The 15,870-nt window shown below is 45.1% G+C and overlaps 2 protein-coding genes across 7 annotated transcripts in view; one reads left to right on the top strand and one right to left on the bottom strand.

Annotated features, from left to right (window-relative positions):
• Positions 1-5,193, bottom strand: part of TMEM209 (transmembrane protein 209) — a 41,234-nt gene extending 36,041 nt beyond the window's left edge. Inside the window, exons 1-3 of one of the 6 annotated variants that reach the window (XM_058190631.1) lie at positions 5,076-5,193; positions 2,829-2,968; positions 1,173-1,231 (exon numbers count right to left, since the gene is read on the bottom strand). In XM_058190631.1, coding sequence (XP_058046614.1) covers positions 1,173-1,231; positions 2,829-2,965 — 196 coding nt within the window. In that variant the 5' untranslated portion in view covers positions 2,966-2,968; positions 5,076-5,193. Of the gene's footprint in view, positions 1-1,172; positions 1,232-2,649; positions 2,969-4,227; positions 4,624-4,682; positions 4,942-5,075 lie in introns of those variants that run through there. The other 5 variants (XM_058190630.1, XM_058190634.1, XM_058190632.1 and 2 more) reach the window with 5 other exon arrangements.
• Positions 4,769-11,912, top strand: SSMEM1 (serine rich single-pass membrane protein 1). Its single transcript, XM_058191706.1, has 4 exons — positions 4,769-4,817; positions 7,638-7,781; positions 8,701-8,758; positions 11,494-11,912. The coding sequence occupies exons 2-4, from the start codon at positions 7,638-7,640 to the stop codon at positions 11,910-11,912; spliced, it is 621 nt and encodes a 206-aa protein (XP_058047689.1). The 5' UTR covers positions 4,769-4,817.
• Positions 11,913-15,870: the final 3,958 nt, after the last annotated feature.

The raw sequence follows: 15,870 nt of genomic DNA, 5'->3' as shown, positions 1-15,870 counted from the left end.
CACCCTGAGGAGTCCCTCTCTGTGAGAGCGCACGGGTCGGTGAAGTCTACAAGTTGAAGTCTACAAGCTTTAAAGAAACCAAGGTTGGAGACCCCTGTTTTAGAGGGTTGTTGAAGCCACTTGGAGGTTTATCTGTGTCCTGAGTGATGCTCCTGGTTCCTCTAGTCTGCAATTTTTTTTCTCTGGAAGGTGACCCTGAGGACACAAACAAACCTCCAAATGGCCTCAACAAACCTTTTTGTTGTTGTTGCTGTTGTTGTTAGTTGCGAAGTCGTGTCCGACCCATCGCGACCCCATGGACCACGTTCCTCCAGGCCTTTCTGTCCTCTACCATCCTCTGGAGTCCATTTAAACTCATGCCGACTGCTTCAGTGACTCCATCCAGCCACCTCGTTCTCTGTCGTCCCCTTCTTCTTTTGCCCTCAGTAGTTCCCAGCATTAGGCTCTTCTCCAGGGAGTCTTTCCTTCTCATTAGGTGGCCAAAGGATTTGAGTTTCCTCTTCAGGATCTGTCCTTCTAAAGAGCAGTCAGGGTTGATCTCCTCTAGGACTGACCAGTTGGATCGCATTGCAGTCCAAGGGACTCGCAGGAATCTTCTCCAGCACCAGAGTTCAAAGGCCTCCATTCTTTGGCGCTCAGCCTTCCTTATGGTCCAACTTTCACAGCCATCCATTGCAACTGGGAAAACCAGAGCCTTGACTATAAGCACTTTTGTTGGCAGGGTGATGTCTCTGTTTTTTAGTACGCTGTCTAGCTTTGCCATGGCTTTCCTCCCCAGGAGCACCCACCCTCCCCACCCTTTAAAAGGATGCAAATGGCCAACTCTCTTCAACTGTAAATTCTCCCATTCCCACCATCCAGTCAGAGCTGAAGAAGCTTGTTAGATAAGAAGCAAAACGTCTTCAAAAGAAAAAAACAAAAAGTTAGGAGAAAAGGGAATTTCACCAAAAAAAAAAAAGAGGGGTAAACGTAAGCCCAGGCTGCCAGGTTTCTACCTAAACTTAACACATTAGGCCGAGTGTAATAAGGATGGAGGGTAGCAACATGGAAAGAATGTCTTAGAACACAGCGACATGTTAAACACTGAGGACTGGCAACTTGGTTAAAAAAAAACCAAACAAACAGAGATAAAGGCATTGAAATTAACCATAGTTTTCTTGCTGGATACTCACCGATATACCAGAAGATCCAGCACGAAATATTGTAATAGGAACTGATCAGTTTTCCAGACCTAGAACGAGATAAAGGTGGAGGTTGGTGCTCATATTTCTGTATTTTCAGACAATGCCATAAGGTAGTCCTCGACTTATGACCTCCACTGAGACCTGAATTTCTGTCGCTAAGCAAGGTGGTGGTGAAGGGAATTGTGCCCAATTGATGGCCTGTTTTTCACCATCATTATGAATCACAAATGCCCGTAGTTGAATTGTATGGTCGTTCCCCCATTGATAGCGCCCTAATTTGGATTATGTCAGGGGTCTCTAACCTTGGCAACTTTAAGCCTGGTGGACTTCAACTCCCAGAATTCCCTAGCCAGCAAAGCTGGCTGGGGAATTCTGGGGGTTGAAGTCCTCCAGGCTTAAAGTTGCCAAGGTTGGAGACCCCTGGATTATGTGACCATGGCGATTGCTGGGATAGTCATTAAGTGTGAGAACTGGTGGTATAAGTCACTTCCCCCCCCCCAGTGTCGGTGTAAGTTCAAACAGTCCGTAAATGAATGGTGGTTAGCCAGAAAATATATAGTCCTTGACTTACAACCACAATGGACCAGAAAGCAAGAAAAGAAATAAGAAAGAAGGAAGGTTCTACATTTAGGCCAAAAAAACCAAATACACAGGTACCATATATGTGGTACCTTACTCAAAGGTAATAACTGTGAGAGGGATCTTGGAGTCCTAGTGGACAACCATTTAGATATGAGCCAGCAGTGTGCAGCAGCTGCCAAAAAAGCCAACACAGTTCTGGGCTGCATAAACAGAGGGATAGAATCAAGACCACGTGAAGGATTTATACCACTTTCTAATGCCTTGGTAGGGCCACACTTGGAATATTGCATTCAGTTTTGGTTGCCACGATGTAAAAAAGATGTTGAGACTCTGGAAAGAGTGCAGAGAAGAGCAACAAAGAGGATTAGGGGACTGGAGGCTAAAACATATGAAGAACGGTTGCAGGAACTGGGTATGTCTAGTTTAATGAAAAGAAGGACTAGGGGAGACATGATAGCAGTGTTCCAATATCTCAGGGGTTGCCACAAAGAAGAGGGAGTCAAACTATTTTTCCAAAGCACCTGAGGGCAGAACAAGAAGCAATGGGTGGAAACTAATCAAGGAGAGAAGCAACTTAGAACTAAAGAGAAATTTCCTGACAGTTAGAACAATTAATCAGTGGAAAAACTTGCCTGCAGAAGTTATGAATGCTCCAACACTGGAAATTTTTAAGAAAATGTTGGATAACCATTTGTCTGAACTGGTGTAGGGTTTCCTGCCTTGGCAGGGGGTTGGACTAGAAGACCTCCAAGGTCCCTTCCAACTCTGTTATTATGTTATGTTATGTTAAATAATGAATGGAAACTCCTCAAGGAGAGAAGCAACCTGGAATTAAGGCGGAATTTCCTGACAGTGAGAACAATTAACCAGCGGAACTGCTTGCCTCCAGAAGTTGTGAATGCTCCAACACTGGAAGTTTTTAAGAAGAGATTGGACAATCATCTGTCTGAAATGGTATAGAATTTCCTGCTTGAGCAGGGGGTTGGACTAGAAGACCTCCAAGGTCCCTTTCCAAGTCTGTGATTCCGTTATTCACTCAAGCAAGCTTCTTCTCCTCCTTACATGTCCGTGTAGATCATGCCGGCGAGTGACAGGTTGAGAAATCCCCAGGCCAAGAGCACTTTTCTCGCTTCTGTTTCCTTCCTCATCTTGATGGTCCGGTCAATGAGGGAGTCGGATGGATTTGGTTCCCCCTGCATGGTCTAGAAAGAGCAAGAAAAGAACATTAAAGACCTTGGAGTTTTCATATCAAATGACCTAAGTGCCAAAGCCCACTGCAACTACATAGCAAAAAAGGCTCTAAGAGTTGTAGACCTAATCCTGCGTAGCTTCTTTTCCAAAAACACCACACTACTAACCAGAGCATATAAAACATTTGCTAGACCAATTCTAGAATACAGCTCGCCTGTTTGGAACCCTCACCACATATCTGACATCAATACAATTGAGCGTGTCCAGAAATATTTTACAAGAAGAGTTCTTCATTCCTCTGAAAACAACAAAATACCTTATCCCACCAGGCTTGAAATCCTAGGCTTAGAAAACTTGGAACTCCGTCGCCTTCGACAAGAGACTACTTCAGTTTTAATTGCAATAATACAAGAGCAACCAATAGATTTAAACTTAATGTTAACCGCTTTAATCTAGATTGTGAACACTTTAATCAAAGTGAACGGTGAAATGTAAAATTTGTTAATTTCTGCAGGCGTGGCTTGGGGGAGGGTAATGTGAACTGGGTGGGCATGGCCAATTTTTTCTTTTTTCTTTTAAAAGCATTTTTTCTACAACCTCTTTGGCCAAAGAGGTTGTAGAAAAAATGCTTTTAAAAGCCTCTGACGATCCCAGTTGAGCTGCGCGATCATCAGAGGCTTTTTTTTTACTTTTAAAAGCATTTTTTTGGCCAAAGAAAAAATGCTTTTAAAAGTAAAAAAAAAACACAACTCTGATGATCACGCGGCTCAGCTGGGCATGCGGGGGGGGGCGGGGATTTTTGCTACCGATTCTCCGAACCACCTGCCGCCATTGCTACCGGATCGGGCGATCCAGTCTGAACCAGGAGCATTTCACCCCTCGTCCAAAGTTACAACAGCACCGAAAAAGAAGGGACTTAGAACCGATTTTCACACTTACGACCACTGCAGCCTCCCCACGATCATATGATCAAAATTCAGGTGCTTGGCAACCGACTCATATTTATGACGGTCGCCGTGTCCCTGGGGTTTGTTTGATCCCCTTTTGTGACCTTCTGGTATATGCAAAACTTTGGGAGGGGGGGAAGAGAAACAGAAGTCAAAAGTGACACGTTCTGTATTTACTACAGATAGTCCTCTTAGTGTCCGTTCAAACTTTCAACAGCACTGAAAAAGCGACTTATTGACCATTTTTCACACTTAACATCGTTGCCGCATCCCTACGGTCACGTGGTTTACATTCAGATGCTTGGCAACTGACTCATACTTACGACGGTTGCAGCGTCCCCGGGTCACGTGATCTCCTTTTGTGCCCTTCTGACGAGTAAAGTCAATGGAAAAACCAGATTTGCTTAACAACCGCTTTTGCTAATTTAACAACTGCAGCGATTTGCTTAATCGCAAATAGGCGGCAATATAAATTTTTAAATAAATAACCAACCAACCAACCCATGTGGCGAGAACAGCCGCAAAATGGAGCAAGCTCACTTTAACAAATTTCTCACTTAACAACCTACATTTCAGGCTCCATTGTGGTGGTAAATTGAGGACTATTGAGAGTGTTTCACCCAAATTGGGATCAACAGCGCCCTCTTGAGGCTTCACAGGGAAAAATCAATAAAATGAATGAATGAATGAATGAATATTATCTGATTCAATGGGGAACGGTTCCCCGCCCCCTCCCCGCCCGCTCAGCCCCACAAAACCTAACCACAACCGTGCCTACCCCACATTCACACGTTGCGTGCACGAAGATCCCGGATCCGACCCGGGCATGCTCCCGCTGCAAAGACAAACGCGTCGCGTTTAGATGACGCAAGGCCGAATCGGTACGGCGCCTTTAAGAGCCGCGTGGGAAACGGTGAGAAAAATGGCGCGGGGGATTCTGGGAGCCGTGGTCCAACTCGTCTCGCGGGCGCCATGTTGGGAGGCGTGGCCTCACGTGGATTAGCTTCTTTAACCCTACGATGCCTGTTGGAGGGGGCTGCGGGGCTAGGACACCACCACCCCACGTCAAAACGGGCCTTAAAGCGCATGCGCTTTCCCTATAATATGGGAGAAAAATACAATCAACCGACACCTCCCCCCCCAATTATCCCGCGCCTTTCCTCTCACTTACCAGCGCGGATTCGCCTTCCTTGCCCGAACTGCGCCTGCGCAGCGAGATTTTTCGTCCCCACTCCCGCCTGGGCAAGCGAGGGAGGAGGAGGAGGATGACGCGGCGAAGGCGGGCTTTGTTGCCGAGGCGACGGGCGCGAAGGATAGGATTGGCGGTCGTCCTCCTGATCAGTGCCGATTGGTCGAGCCTTCTCCCGTTGACGTTTTGGCGGGAGAATTTAAAAGGCTCAAATGCCTGCTGGGTTTGAGGCGATTTTTCTGCTTCCCTCAAAATGTTTTGTGAGGCGTTGAGTTTGGAATCCTGGCTGGATTCATGGAGAGGGAGGGATCCAAGGGGAATCCACTTTTGTGATAGATCTTCAAGGAGTAGAATACAAGCACAAAGGAAATAAACCACGGCTTGTCTAACCACCATAGAATTCACACAATATCTAAAGCCATCAATACAGCTGAGGTTCACAATCAGCAACTGGGATTGTTCTCACTGGTAGAAAATTCCTCCTTATTTCCAGGTTGAATCTCTCCTGGATCAGTTTCCATCCATTGCTTCTTGTCTGGCATTCAGGTGCCTTGGAAAATAGCTTGAAACCCCCCCCAATTCCTCTCTGTGGCAGCCCCTCAAATATTGGAAGACCGTTATATCATCTCCCCCAGTCCTTCTCTTCGCTAGACTAGCCATACAAATCTACTAAAATACTAGAATACCATAGAGAATATGGGATAACAGTGTTGGAAGGGACCTTGAAGGTCATCTAGTCCAACCCCCTCATCCAAGCAGGAGACCCTCCACCATTTCTGACAGAGGGCAGCCCAGTCTCTTCTTGAAAGCTTCCAGTGATGAAGCTCCTATAACTTCTGAAGGCAACTTCTGTTCCATCGGTGGATTGTTCTCACTGTCAGAAAATTCCTCCTTATTTCCAGGTTGAATCTCTCCTGGATCATTTCCCATCCATTATTCCTTGCCTGGCATTCAGGTGCCTTGGACCCCCTTCCTCCTCTCTGTGGCAGCCCCTCAAATATTGGAAGATGCTATCATGTCTCCCCTGGTCCTTCTCTTCACTAGACTAGCCAGGCCCAGTTCCTGCAATGGTTTTTCATATGTTCAAAATCCCAAAAACTTCAACCAAAAACTTTCTACTTTTGACCTCACCCCATTCCTAAGAGGTCTGTAAGGGGCGTGCATAAGAGCACAAAAGTGCCTACCGTTCCTGTCCTATTGTCCCCTTTCATTATATTCAATTAATTGCATACTTTTGCAATTGCATACTTTTTTTTTATATGCAATTGCATACTTTTTTTTATATGAGCAAAAGTATTGCATACTTTTGCTCATATATATGCTTATGTGATATGTAGTTATTTTATGTTGACGCTTATGTATATTGTTGTGACAAAATAAAACAACAACAACAACAACAACAACAATAATAATAATAATAATAATAATAATGGTTTAGCCTCCAGTCCCCTAATTATCCTGGTTGCTCTTCTCTGCACTTTTTCTAGAGTCTCAACATCTCTTTTTATAGTGTGGCGACCAAAACTAGAGGCAGAATTGTAGATGTGACCTTACTAAGGCTTTGTAGAGTGGTATTAGTTTTATTTATTTATTTTATTTTTATTTTATTTATTTATTTTGTCACAACAGTATATATAAGCATAAGCATGAAAGTAACTATATAATATATAAGCAAAAACTATATTAATTGGATATAATGGAAGAAAACAATAGGACAGGAACGGTAGGCACGATTGTGCTCTTATGCACGCCCCTTACGGACCTCTTAGGAATGGGGTGAGGTCAATAGTAGACAGTTTTTGGTTGAAGCTTTGGGGATTTTGAGAAGAGACCACAGAGTCAGGTAGTGTGTTCCAAGCATTAACAACTCTGTTACAGAAGTCATATTTTCTGCAATCAAGATTGAAGCGGTTAACATGAAGTTTAAATCTATTGTTTGCTCTTGTATTATTATGATTGAAGCTGAAGTAGTCTTCAACAGAAAGGACATTGCAATAGATGATTCTATGAGTTAAACTCAGGTCCTGTCGAAGGCGGCGGAGTTCTAAGTTTTCTAAACCTCCCTTGATCTCGATTGAATCTCTCTATTATTGCAACCTAGGATTGCATTGGCTTTTTTGGCTGCCACCGCACACAGCTGGCTCATATTTAACTGGTTGTCCATTAAGACTCCAAGATCCCTCTCCCAGTTCCTGCTACCAAGCTGGACCTTGACCTGTTCCAGCAAGGGTTGTCTACTGATACTCGAACTCCAAAAGCAGGCTCCAAAAGCAGACAGGCTATTCAAAGAAAGCTTGGTGGTCTCCACGGTTACAAGAATACTCCAGAATCAGGGTTCTAGGTCTTGCAGATCACAGCTTGGGAAACTGGCCGTGTCAACACAATCCGTTGCTTGGCCGCTGGACTGCTGCTTTGGATCCCATTTTCCAAGGGAGCCTTATCTAACTTAGCACAAGAGTTTTGGACATTTCTGCAAAGCAAGATTTTTCTCTAATGGCCTTCCCTTTTCTTTATTCCTGGTGGCATTATTCCGACCAAGGGCAGATGGCCTCGGCCCACCGCAAGGAAATCCCTTGCGAGGAGGAAGAGGAGGAAGATGAAGAAATCTGCTGGTTCATGGGAGAGATGCTGCTTTTCTACTGTTTGGCTGTCCTCGTTCTAAAACTCGGTTCCCTCGCGGCGAAGAGGGTAAGAGGCGGTGTTTCGTTGTATTTTGTCATTTGAAGAGAGGACTTCAAGCCATAAAAATCCCCCTGGATCAGCTCGGCCCTGTTGTCCCCATAACGGGCAACCAAAACATCCCAAAAAGATTCATGCAACCAGCACTCAAAAGCTAAAATCTTCTGCTAGGGTTCATGAATATGCAGATAGATTGCTCCTGCAAGCGAAGCCTTATGGTAGCCACGTGTTGAAAATAATACAGGTAGTCCTGGACTCACATCCGTTGTTCACTTAGTGACAGTTCTAAGTTACAACGGCACTGAAAAAAGTGACTTATGACCAGGGTTTTTTTTTTTTTTTACACTTACGACGATTGTCATGTGATCAAAATTCAGATGCTTGGCAATTGGTTCATATTTATGACGGTTGCAGTGTCCCGGGGGGGGGGTGTCACGTGATCCCCGTCAACGAGGAAGCCAGATTCACTCAACAGCTGTGTTACTAACTTAACAGCTACAATGCTTCACTTAACAACTGTGGCAAGAGAGGTCGTAAAACGGGGCCAAACTCACTTAACAACTGTCTGACTTAGCCACAGAAATTGTGAACTCCGTTGTGGTCATAAGTCGAGGATTACCTGTCGACCGATCTTGTCACCATTCCTTTGACAATCTCCCAAAGGGAACTTCCATGGGCTTCTGATTTCATATTAGGAGCTGGTTCAAATCCATAAGGCGTGTTCACACAACATGCTAAGGTCATAATTAACGGAGCAATGGCTTTAGAATGTTGTGTGAAAGCGCCCCGTGGTTCTTCAGCACCCCCTTCACATGGGACCGATCCTTAAACTCTAAACCAATAAACCATATGATCTGTTTTTCTCCTGTGCATTTTGCATGTTCCTTTCAAAATCGATAACTCAAAGTTTCCGTGTTTCCCGGCGCAGTTTTTCCTGAAACAACCGTGCGGAACTCTGTCTTGCAACTGGAAGGTCCATTCGAAAGGTAAAGAGTTAAGTTCCCCCTAGCAACAGATTTTACACCAAGGGTATCCAACCATGTGAACTTAAGACCCGTGGACTTCAATTCCCAGAATTCTGGGAATTGAAGTCCACAAGTTAAAGTTAAAACGTTAATAAGGTTGGACAACCCTGGTTTTTTTTACCAACTTCTAACTTCTACCCTCAAAACGACGCTATAGGGCACTGCACACCAGAACAACTATCGGTAGACACAAGAACAGTTTCCCCCCCCATGCCATCTCTCTGCTAAACACTTAATTCCCACAACACTGTCCAACTATGTAGTAAGGCTACAGTAATATTCTTCTTCTCATATTTCCTATTACCTACCTCTTTTTCTATTTATGACTACAACTTTTTTGCTTCTATCTTTACGATTTAGATTCTTTTATTTAGTTTCCTAGTACGATTTATGTTGATTCTTATCACTAAGTGTTTGTATCTTCTGATTTATGATGAATGTATTTTTATAAATACAATGATCGTGGTTATCATTTATAGCTTTTATGCACAATGAGAGCTTATGAACCAAAGACAAATTCAGATTGTGAGATTGTATCCAATCATACTTGGCCAATAAAGAATTCTATTCTATTCTATTCTATTCTATTCTATTCTATTCTATTCTATTCTATTCTATTCTATTCTATTCTATTCTATTCTCTATATTCTATATTCTACTCTATTCCTATTCTATTCCTATTCTATTCTATTCTATTCTCTATTACTATTTTCTATTCTATTCTATTCTACTCTACTCTACTAGATAGATAGATGATAGGTAGGTAGGTAGGTAGGTAGGTAGGTAGGTAGGTAGATAGATAGATAGATAGATAGATAGATAGATAGATAGATAGATAGATAGATCGATAGATCGACAGATAGATAATCAGACAGTCTGAAAGAGATATAGATAGAAAGACAGACAGATGATAGACAGATGATAGACAGACAGACAGTCATACAAAGATAGATAGATAGATAGATAGATAGATATAGATATAGAGATATAGAGTTCTCAACTTACGACCATAATTGAGCCCTCCCATACAGTTGTAAGTTGGGATGACTAAGCATTGCCAACACACGACCATAAAGATTTATGATTATTTTTCAGCCGTTGTTAAGCGAACGTAGTTATACAGCGAACGCAGTGGTCGTTATGCAAACACAGCGGTTGTAAAACAAGACACGGCACTTGCTAAGCAAACTCATTGTGATGTTGCAAATTAGGGCGGGTTGCCAAGGGCCCACAATGTTGTCACACGAGGTGCCTCCAGCTGTCAGAACTTCAAATTTGGGTCTTAACTAAGGGTGAAATTCTCCCGGTTCGGACCGGATTGCCCGATCCGGTTGTGATGGCGGAGGGTGGTTTGGAGAACCGGTAGCAAAAATCCCTGCCCTCCCCCCATGCCCAGCTGAGCCGTACGATCATCACAGTTTTTGTTTTTTTTTTACTTTTAAAAGAATTTTTTCTTCGGCTGAAAAAATGTTTTTAAAAGTTAAAAAAAAGGCCTCTGATGATTGTGTGGCTCAGCTGGGATCATCAGAGGAGCCTTTTAAAAGCATTTTTTCTACAACCTTTTCAGCTGAAGAGGTTGTAAAAAATGCTTCTAAAAGGCTCTGGTGATCCCAGCTGAGTTGCCTGATCGTCAGAGGCCTTTTTTTTTTCTTTTAAAGGCAAAAATAATGCTTTTAAAAGAAAAGAAAGCCTCTGACAATCAGGCAACTCAGCTGGGATCGCCAGAGCCTTTTAGAAGCATTTTTTCTACAACTTCTTTGGCCGAAGAGGTTGTAGAAAAAAATGCTTTTAAAAGTTTTTTTTTTTTAAAAAGTTGGCCACGCCCATCCAGTCACATGACCCCACCACTACCAAGCCACGCCCACAGAACCGCTAGTAACCAATTTTACATTTCACCCCTGGTCTTAACTAGGAATTTGGGGATTTGTTGTCACCTTGAACAATAGCTAAGTGACCAGTAGGTTGAGGACTGACAAATACAGATAGTCCTCTACTTATGACAGTTTCTTTAATGACCATCCAAAGTTACGACAGCACTTTAAAAAGTGACTTATGACCGTTTTTCACACTTACGACCGTTGCAGCATCCCCAGGGTCATGCAATCAAAATTCAGACGCTCGGCAACTGGTTCACATTTATGACGGTTGCAGTGTCCCGGGGTCACGCGATCCCCTTTTGTGACCTTCTGACAAGCACCGTCAATGGGGGGAAGACAGATTCGCTTAAAAACCACATTACTAACTTCACGGCTGCAATGGTTCACTTAACGACTGCGGCAAGAAAGTTCGTTAGGTGAATCCAGCTTCCCCACGGACTTTGCTTGTCCGAAGGTCACAAAAGGGGATGACGTGACCCCGGGACACCGCTACCGTCATAACTGTGAGTCAGTTGCCAAGCGTCTGAATTTGGATCACGTGACCGTGGGGAAAATGCAACGGTCGTTAAATGTGAAAGACAGTCACAAGTCACTTTTTTCAATTGTAATGGCCATTGTAAATCTGAACGGTCGTAAACCGAGGACTACCTTGTACCTCCCAGCTGGATCACGTGATCCATATGGCAACAGTCATAAATGCAAAGACGGATTGTGAGTCACTTTTTTTCAGTGCCGTCGCAACGGCGAACGGTCGCTAAACGAGGACCCCCTGCAGTTTGCCTCTTTTTTTTTTCTCCTCCCCCCCCCCCTTGCTTTTAGGCGGCCAAGACTGCAGCTGCCAATGTCATTGCAAGATCACCCTCTGCGGCCTTTTCAGGAAGATCTTTGGGGGGAAAGGGAACGAAGAAACGGGGGACCCCCCAGTCTCGCCCCCCATGAAAAAGCGCCTGAAGAAGCGCCTCTCCCTGCTCAGCCAGCAGACCTTCTGCGACAGCGATTCCTCCGGCACGGGCAGCCCCGATTCCCAGCTCTCCTCCTGGAAGTGGAGCCAGACGGGCGACAGCGTCAGCCTGGCCGGCCGGATGAAGAAGAAACAGCCGCGGACGGCCAAAAGCCCCCGGGACCCCGAGACCGCCTGGATGAGGCAGCAGCCCTGCCTGCGTTGCAAAGCCAAACGGACGCGCGAGTGGCTCGTCCGACATTTCTACAACCAAGATCCCCCTTTGCAAAAGAAGTAGAACTGAGGCCGGGCCAAAGAGGCCGCCCTTCGGGGACCCCTCCCGCGCTGGCCAAGTCACTTTGTGGGGGGTGGGTGGGGGATGAGGGGAGGGCACCGCCTGCCACCCGCGGAGCTGGCTTGGTGGGCCTGCTGGGATGGAGGGTCAGAGGCGCAGTCCGTATCAATAAAAGATAGAGATGAATTGTAAATCAAGGCGTTGCGTTTTTTGACACAGCTGCAAAGGTGGTGAATTGGTGAATGTACGTTTTGGGCCACTTTAAGACTTCAACTCCCAGAATTCCAGAGACAGACAGGAAGATGTGAGGACTTCAACTCCCAGAATTCCCTAGTCAGCCATACAGGGAGCCATGAGGACTTCAACTCCCAGAATTCCCCAGACAGATAGACAGGGAGCTATGTGGACTTCAACTCCCAGAATTCCCCAGTCAGCCATACAGGGAGCCGTGAGGACTTCAACTCCCAGAATTCCCCAGACAGACATACAGGGAGCTATGTGGACTTCAACTCCCAGAATTCCCCAGACAGATAGACAGGGAGCTATGTGGACTTCAACTCCCAGAATTCCCCAGTCAGCCATACAGGGAGCCGTGAGGACTTCAACTCCCAGAATTCCCCAGACAGATAGACAGGGAGCTATGTGGACTTCAACTCCCAGAATTCCCCAGTCAGCCATACAGGGAGCTATGTGGACTTCAACTCCCAGAATTCCCCAGTCAGCCATACAGGGAGCCGTGAGGACTTCAACTCCCAGAATTCCCCAGACAGATAGACAGGGAGCTGTGAGGACTTCAACTCCCAGAATTCCCCAGTCAGCCATACAGGGAGCCGTGAGGACTTCAACTCCCAGAATTCCCCAGACAGACATACAGGGAGCTATGTGGACTTCAACTCCCAGAATTCCCCAGACAGATAGACAGGGAGCTATGTGGACTTCAACTCCCAGAATTCCCCAGACAGATAGACAGGGAGCTGTGAGGACTTCAACTCCCAGAATTCCCCAGTCAGCCATACAGGGAGCTATGTGGACTTCAACTCCCAGAATTCCCCAGACAGATAGACAGGGAGCCATGAGGACTTCAATTCCCAGAATTCCCCAGACAGATAGACAGGGAGCTGTGAGGACTTCAACTCTCAGAATTCCCCAGACAGAGACAAGAAGATGTGAGGATTTCAACTCCCATAATCCCTCAGCCAGCCATAGAGGGAGATGTAAGGATTTCAACTCCCAGAATTCCCCAGACAGACAGGGAGCTATGAGGACTTCAACTCCCAGAATTCTTCAGTCTGGCTGAGGAATTCTGGGAGTTGAAGTCCACAAATCTTAAAGGGGCCACGTTGGAGACCTCTGATGTACATTGTCTGACTTTACAGTGGTCTGTCTACACTGCAGGGTCATTCATCTTGCTGGTTTGGCGTCAGGTTCATTAGATGCGAGGCAAACATTTTGCTTTTAACAGTGCTGCTATGCTGTGAGACTCCGTACTCTGACCTTGAAGTATGTGTACCTGTGTTTTGTGGGTGTGAATTTCCCTAGCCAGACCCCGTTCAAGGCCGGACAGGGTGTGAATTGTGACAGCTGTACAGCATATGCCTTCGGTTTAAGCTCAGTGTTTAGTAGTTAAATAAACAGGACAAACTTTATCATTGGAAAAGAATCCCAATACACTCCAAAGGGTCTTGCGTTTATTAGAAGTCACACTGTGCATCATTCCTTCCTTTAAAATATATATATATATATATTTATTATTTTTACACCCTGGGAAGCAGTAAGTTCAGGCCGCCAATACATTTGAAAGCTGAGCGTGTCAAGAACTCCACTTGCACACTTTCCTGTGTGGTGGCTTTATTAACTATTATTAATTATTCTATTCCATTCAAAATAAAAACCATGTTTGTAAACCATAATAGTTCCGGGGTCATTAAGCCCATTAAACCCAAACCAACAAGTCAGATTGTAGTTTAACGTGATGCACAATCCTTGCCAGTGTGTTTTCTTTCATCAAAGCACCGAAAGGCAATTCTGCACACCTCATCCTGGTTATATTTCATTTTGCGGTTGAAATCAGCTTGTTTGCTCTTTCTTCCCTATTTACGTTCACAGGGCTGCTGTCAAAAACTTGGTTTAGCTTCCGTTTCCTGGTCTTTGCACATTTATCCGCTGAGCTTATGTCCTGCTTCAAGCGGATTCATTTCTGAACAATAATATTAACCGATACTCTAATTGGATCAAAAATAAAATACATAGAAAATATCTAGTCACAATAACGCAAGACACTATTAGCAACCAATCCCCAAATTAAGGGATTTTGATCCAGCAGGATGGATAAAAAAAATACTCAGACCTTCAAAGCATGCTCAAAAAGCCAGCTCTTTTCAAAACTCAGTAATGAAGGGGCCACGTTTCTCAAATTCAGCCACTTAAGATGAGTGGACTTCAATTCCCAGAATTCCCCAGCTAGCAGGCTGTAATATAAATGAATTTCACTTCCCAGAATTCTCCAGTTTTGAGATGGGTGAATCTCAACTCCCAGAATTCCTTAGCCAGCGTGCTTTAAGATAGATGGACTTCAACTCCCAGAATCCCCCAGCCAGCATGATTTAAGATGGGTGGACTTCAACTCCCAGAATCCCCCAGCCAGCAAGCTTTAAGATGGGTGGACATCAACTCCCAGAATCCCCCAGCCAGCATGCTTTAAGATGGGTGGACTTCAACTCCCAGAATCCCCCAGCCAGCATGCTTTAAGATGGGTGGACTTCAACTCCCAGAATTCTCCAGCTAGCATGCTTTCAGATGGGTGGACTTCAGCTCCCAGAATCCCCCAGCCAGCATGCTTTAAGATGGGTGGACTTCAACTCCCAGAATTCTCCAGCTAGCATGCTTTAAGATGGGCGGACTTCAACTCCCAGAATTCCCCAGCCAGCATTTTTTAAGATGGGTGGACTTCAACTCCCAGAATTCCCCAGCCAGCATGCTTTAAGATGGGTGGACTTCAGCTCCCAGAATTCCCCAGCCAGCATTTTTTAAGATGGGTGGACTTCAGCTCCCAGAATTCCCCAGCCAGTATGCTTTAAGATGGGTGGACTTCAACTCCCAGAATTCCCTAGCCAGCATTTTTTAAGATGGGTGGACTTCAACTCCCAGAATTCCCCAGCCAGCATGCTTTAAAATGGGTGGACTTCAACTCCGAGAATTCCTTAACCAGCATGTTTTAAGATAGATGGGCGGACTTCAACTCCCAGAATCCCCCAGTTAGCATTTTTTAAGATGGGTGGACTTCAGCCCCAGAATCCCCCAGCCAGCAAGCTTTAAGATGGGTGGACATCAACTCCCAGAATCCCCCAGCCAGCATGCTTTAAGATGGGTGGACTTCAACTCCCAGAATCCCCCAGCCAGCATGCTTTAAGATGGGTGGACTTCAACTCCCAGAATTCTCCAGCTAGCATGCTTTCAGATGGGTGGACTTCAGCTCCCAGAATCCCCCAGCCAGCATGCTTTAAGATGGGTGGACTTCAACTCCCAGAATTCTCCAGCTAGCATGCTTTAAGATGGGCGGACTTCAACTCCCAGAATTCCCCAGCCAGCATTTTTTAAGATGGGTGGACTTCAACTCCCAGAATTCCCCAGCCAGCATGCTTTAAGATGGGTGGACTTCAGCTCCCAGAATTCCCCAGCCAGCATTTTTTAAGATGGGTGGACTTCAGCTCCCAGAATTCCCCAGCCAGTATGCTTTAAGATGGGTGGACTTCAACTCCCAGAATTCCCTAGCCAGCATTTTTTAAGATGGGTGGACTTCAACTCCCAGAATTCCCCAGCCAGCATGCTTTAAAATGGGTGGACTTCAACTCCGAGAATTCCTTAACCAGCATGTTTTAAGATAGATGGGCGGACTTCAACTCCCAGAATCCCCCAGTTAGCATTTTTTAAGATGGGTGGACTTCAGCTCCCAGAATCCCCC

This window comes from Ahaetulla prasina, chromosome 7 (genome assembly GCF_028640845.1).
Source record: "Ahaetulla prasina isolate Xishuangbanna chromosome 7, ASM2864084v1, whole genome shotgun sequence".
Taxonomy (NCBI): Eukaryota; Metazoa; Chordata; class Lepidosauria; order Squamata; family Colubridae; genus Ahaetulla; species Ahaetulla prasina.
Note: the sequence above shows the minus strand (reverse complement) of the source record. Positions and strands in the feature narration are given on the sequence as shown.

Coding starts and splice junctions, on each gene's coding strand:
- SSMEM1 (XM_058191706.1), top strand. CDS start 7,638: ATGGCCTCGGCCCACCGCAAGGAAATCCCTTGCGAGGAGGAAGAGGAG. Junction 7,782..8,700: donor GTTCCCTCGCGGCGAAGAGG/GTAAGAGGCGGT, acceptor TTCCCGGCGCAG/TTTTTCCTGAAACAACCGTG. Junction 8,759..11,493: donor CTGGAAGGTCCATTCGAAAG/GTAAAGAGTTAA, acceptor CCTTGCTTTTAG/GCGGCCAAGACTGCAGCTGC.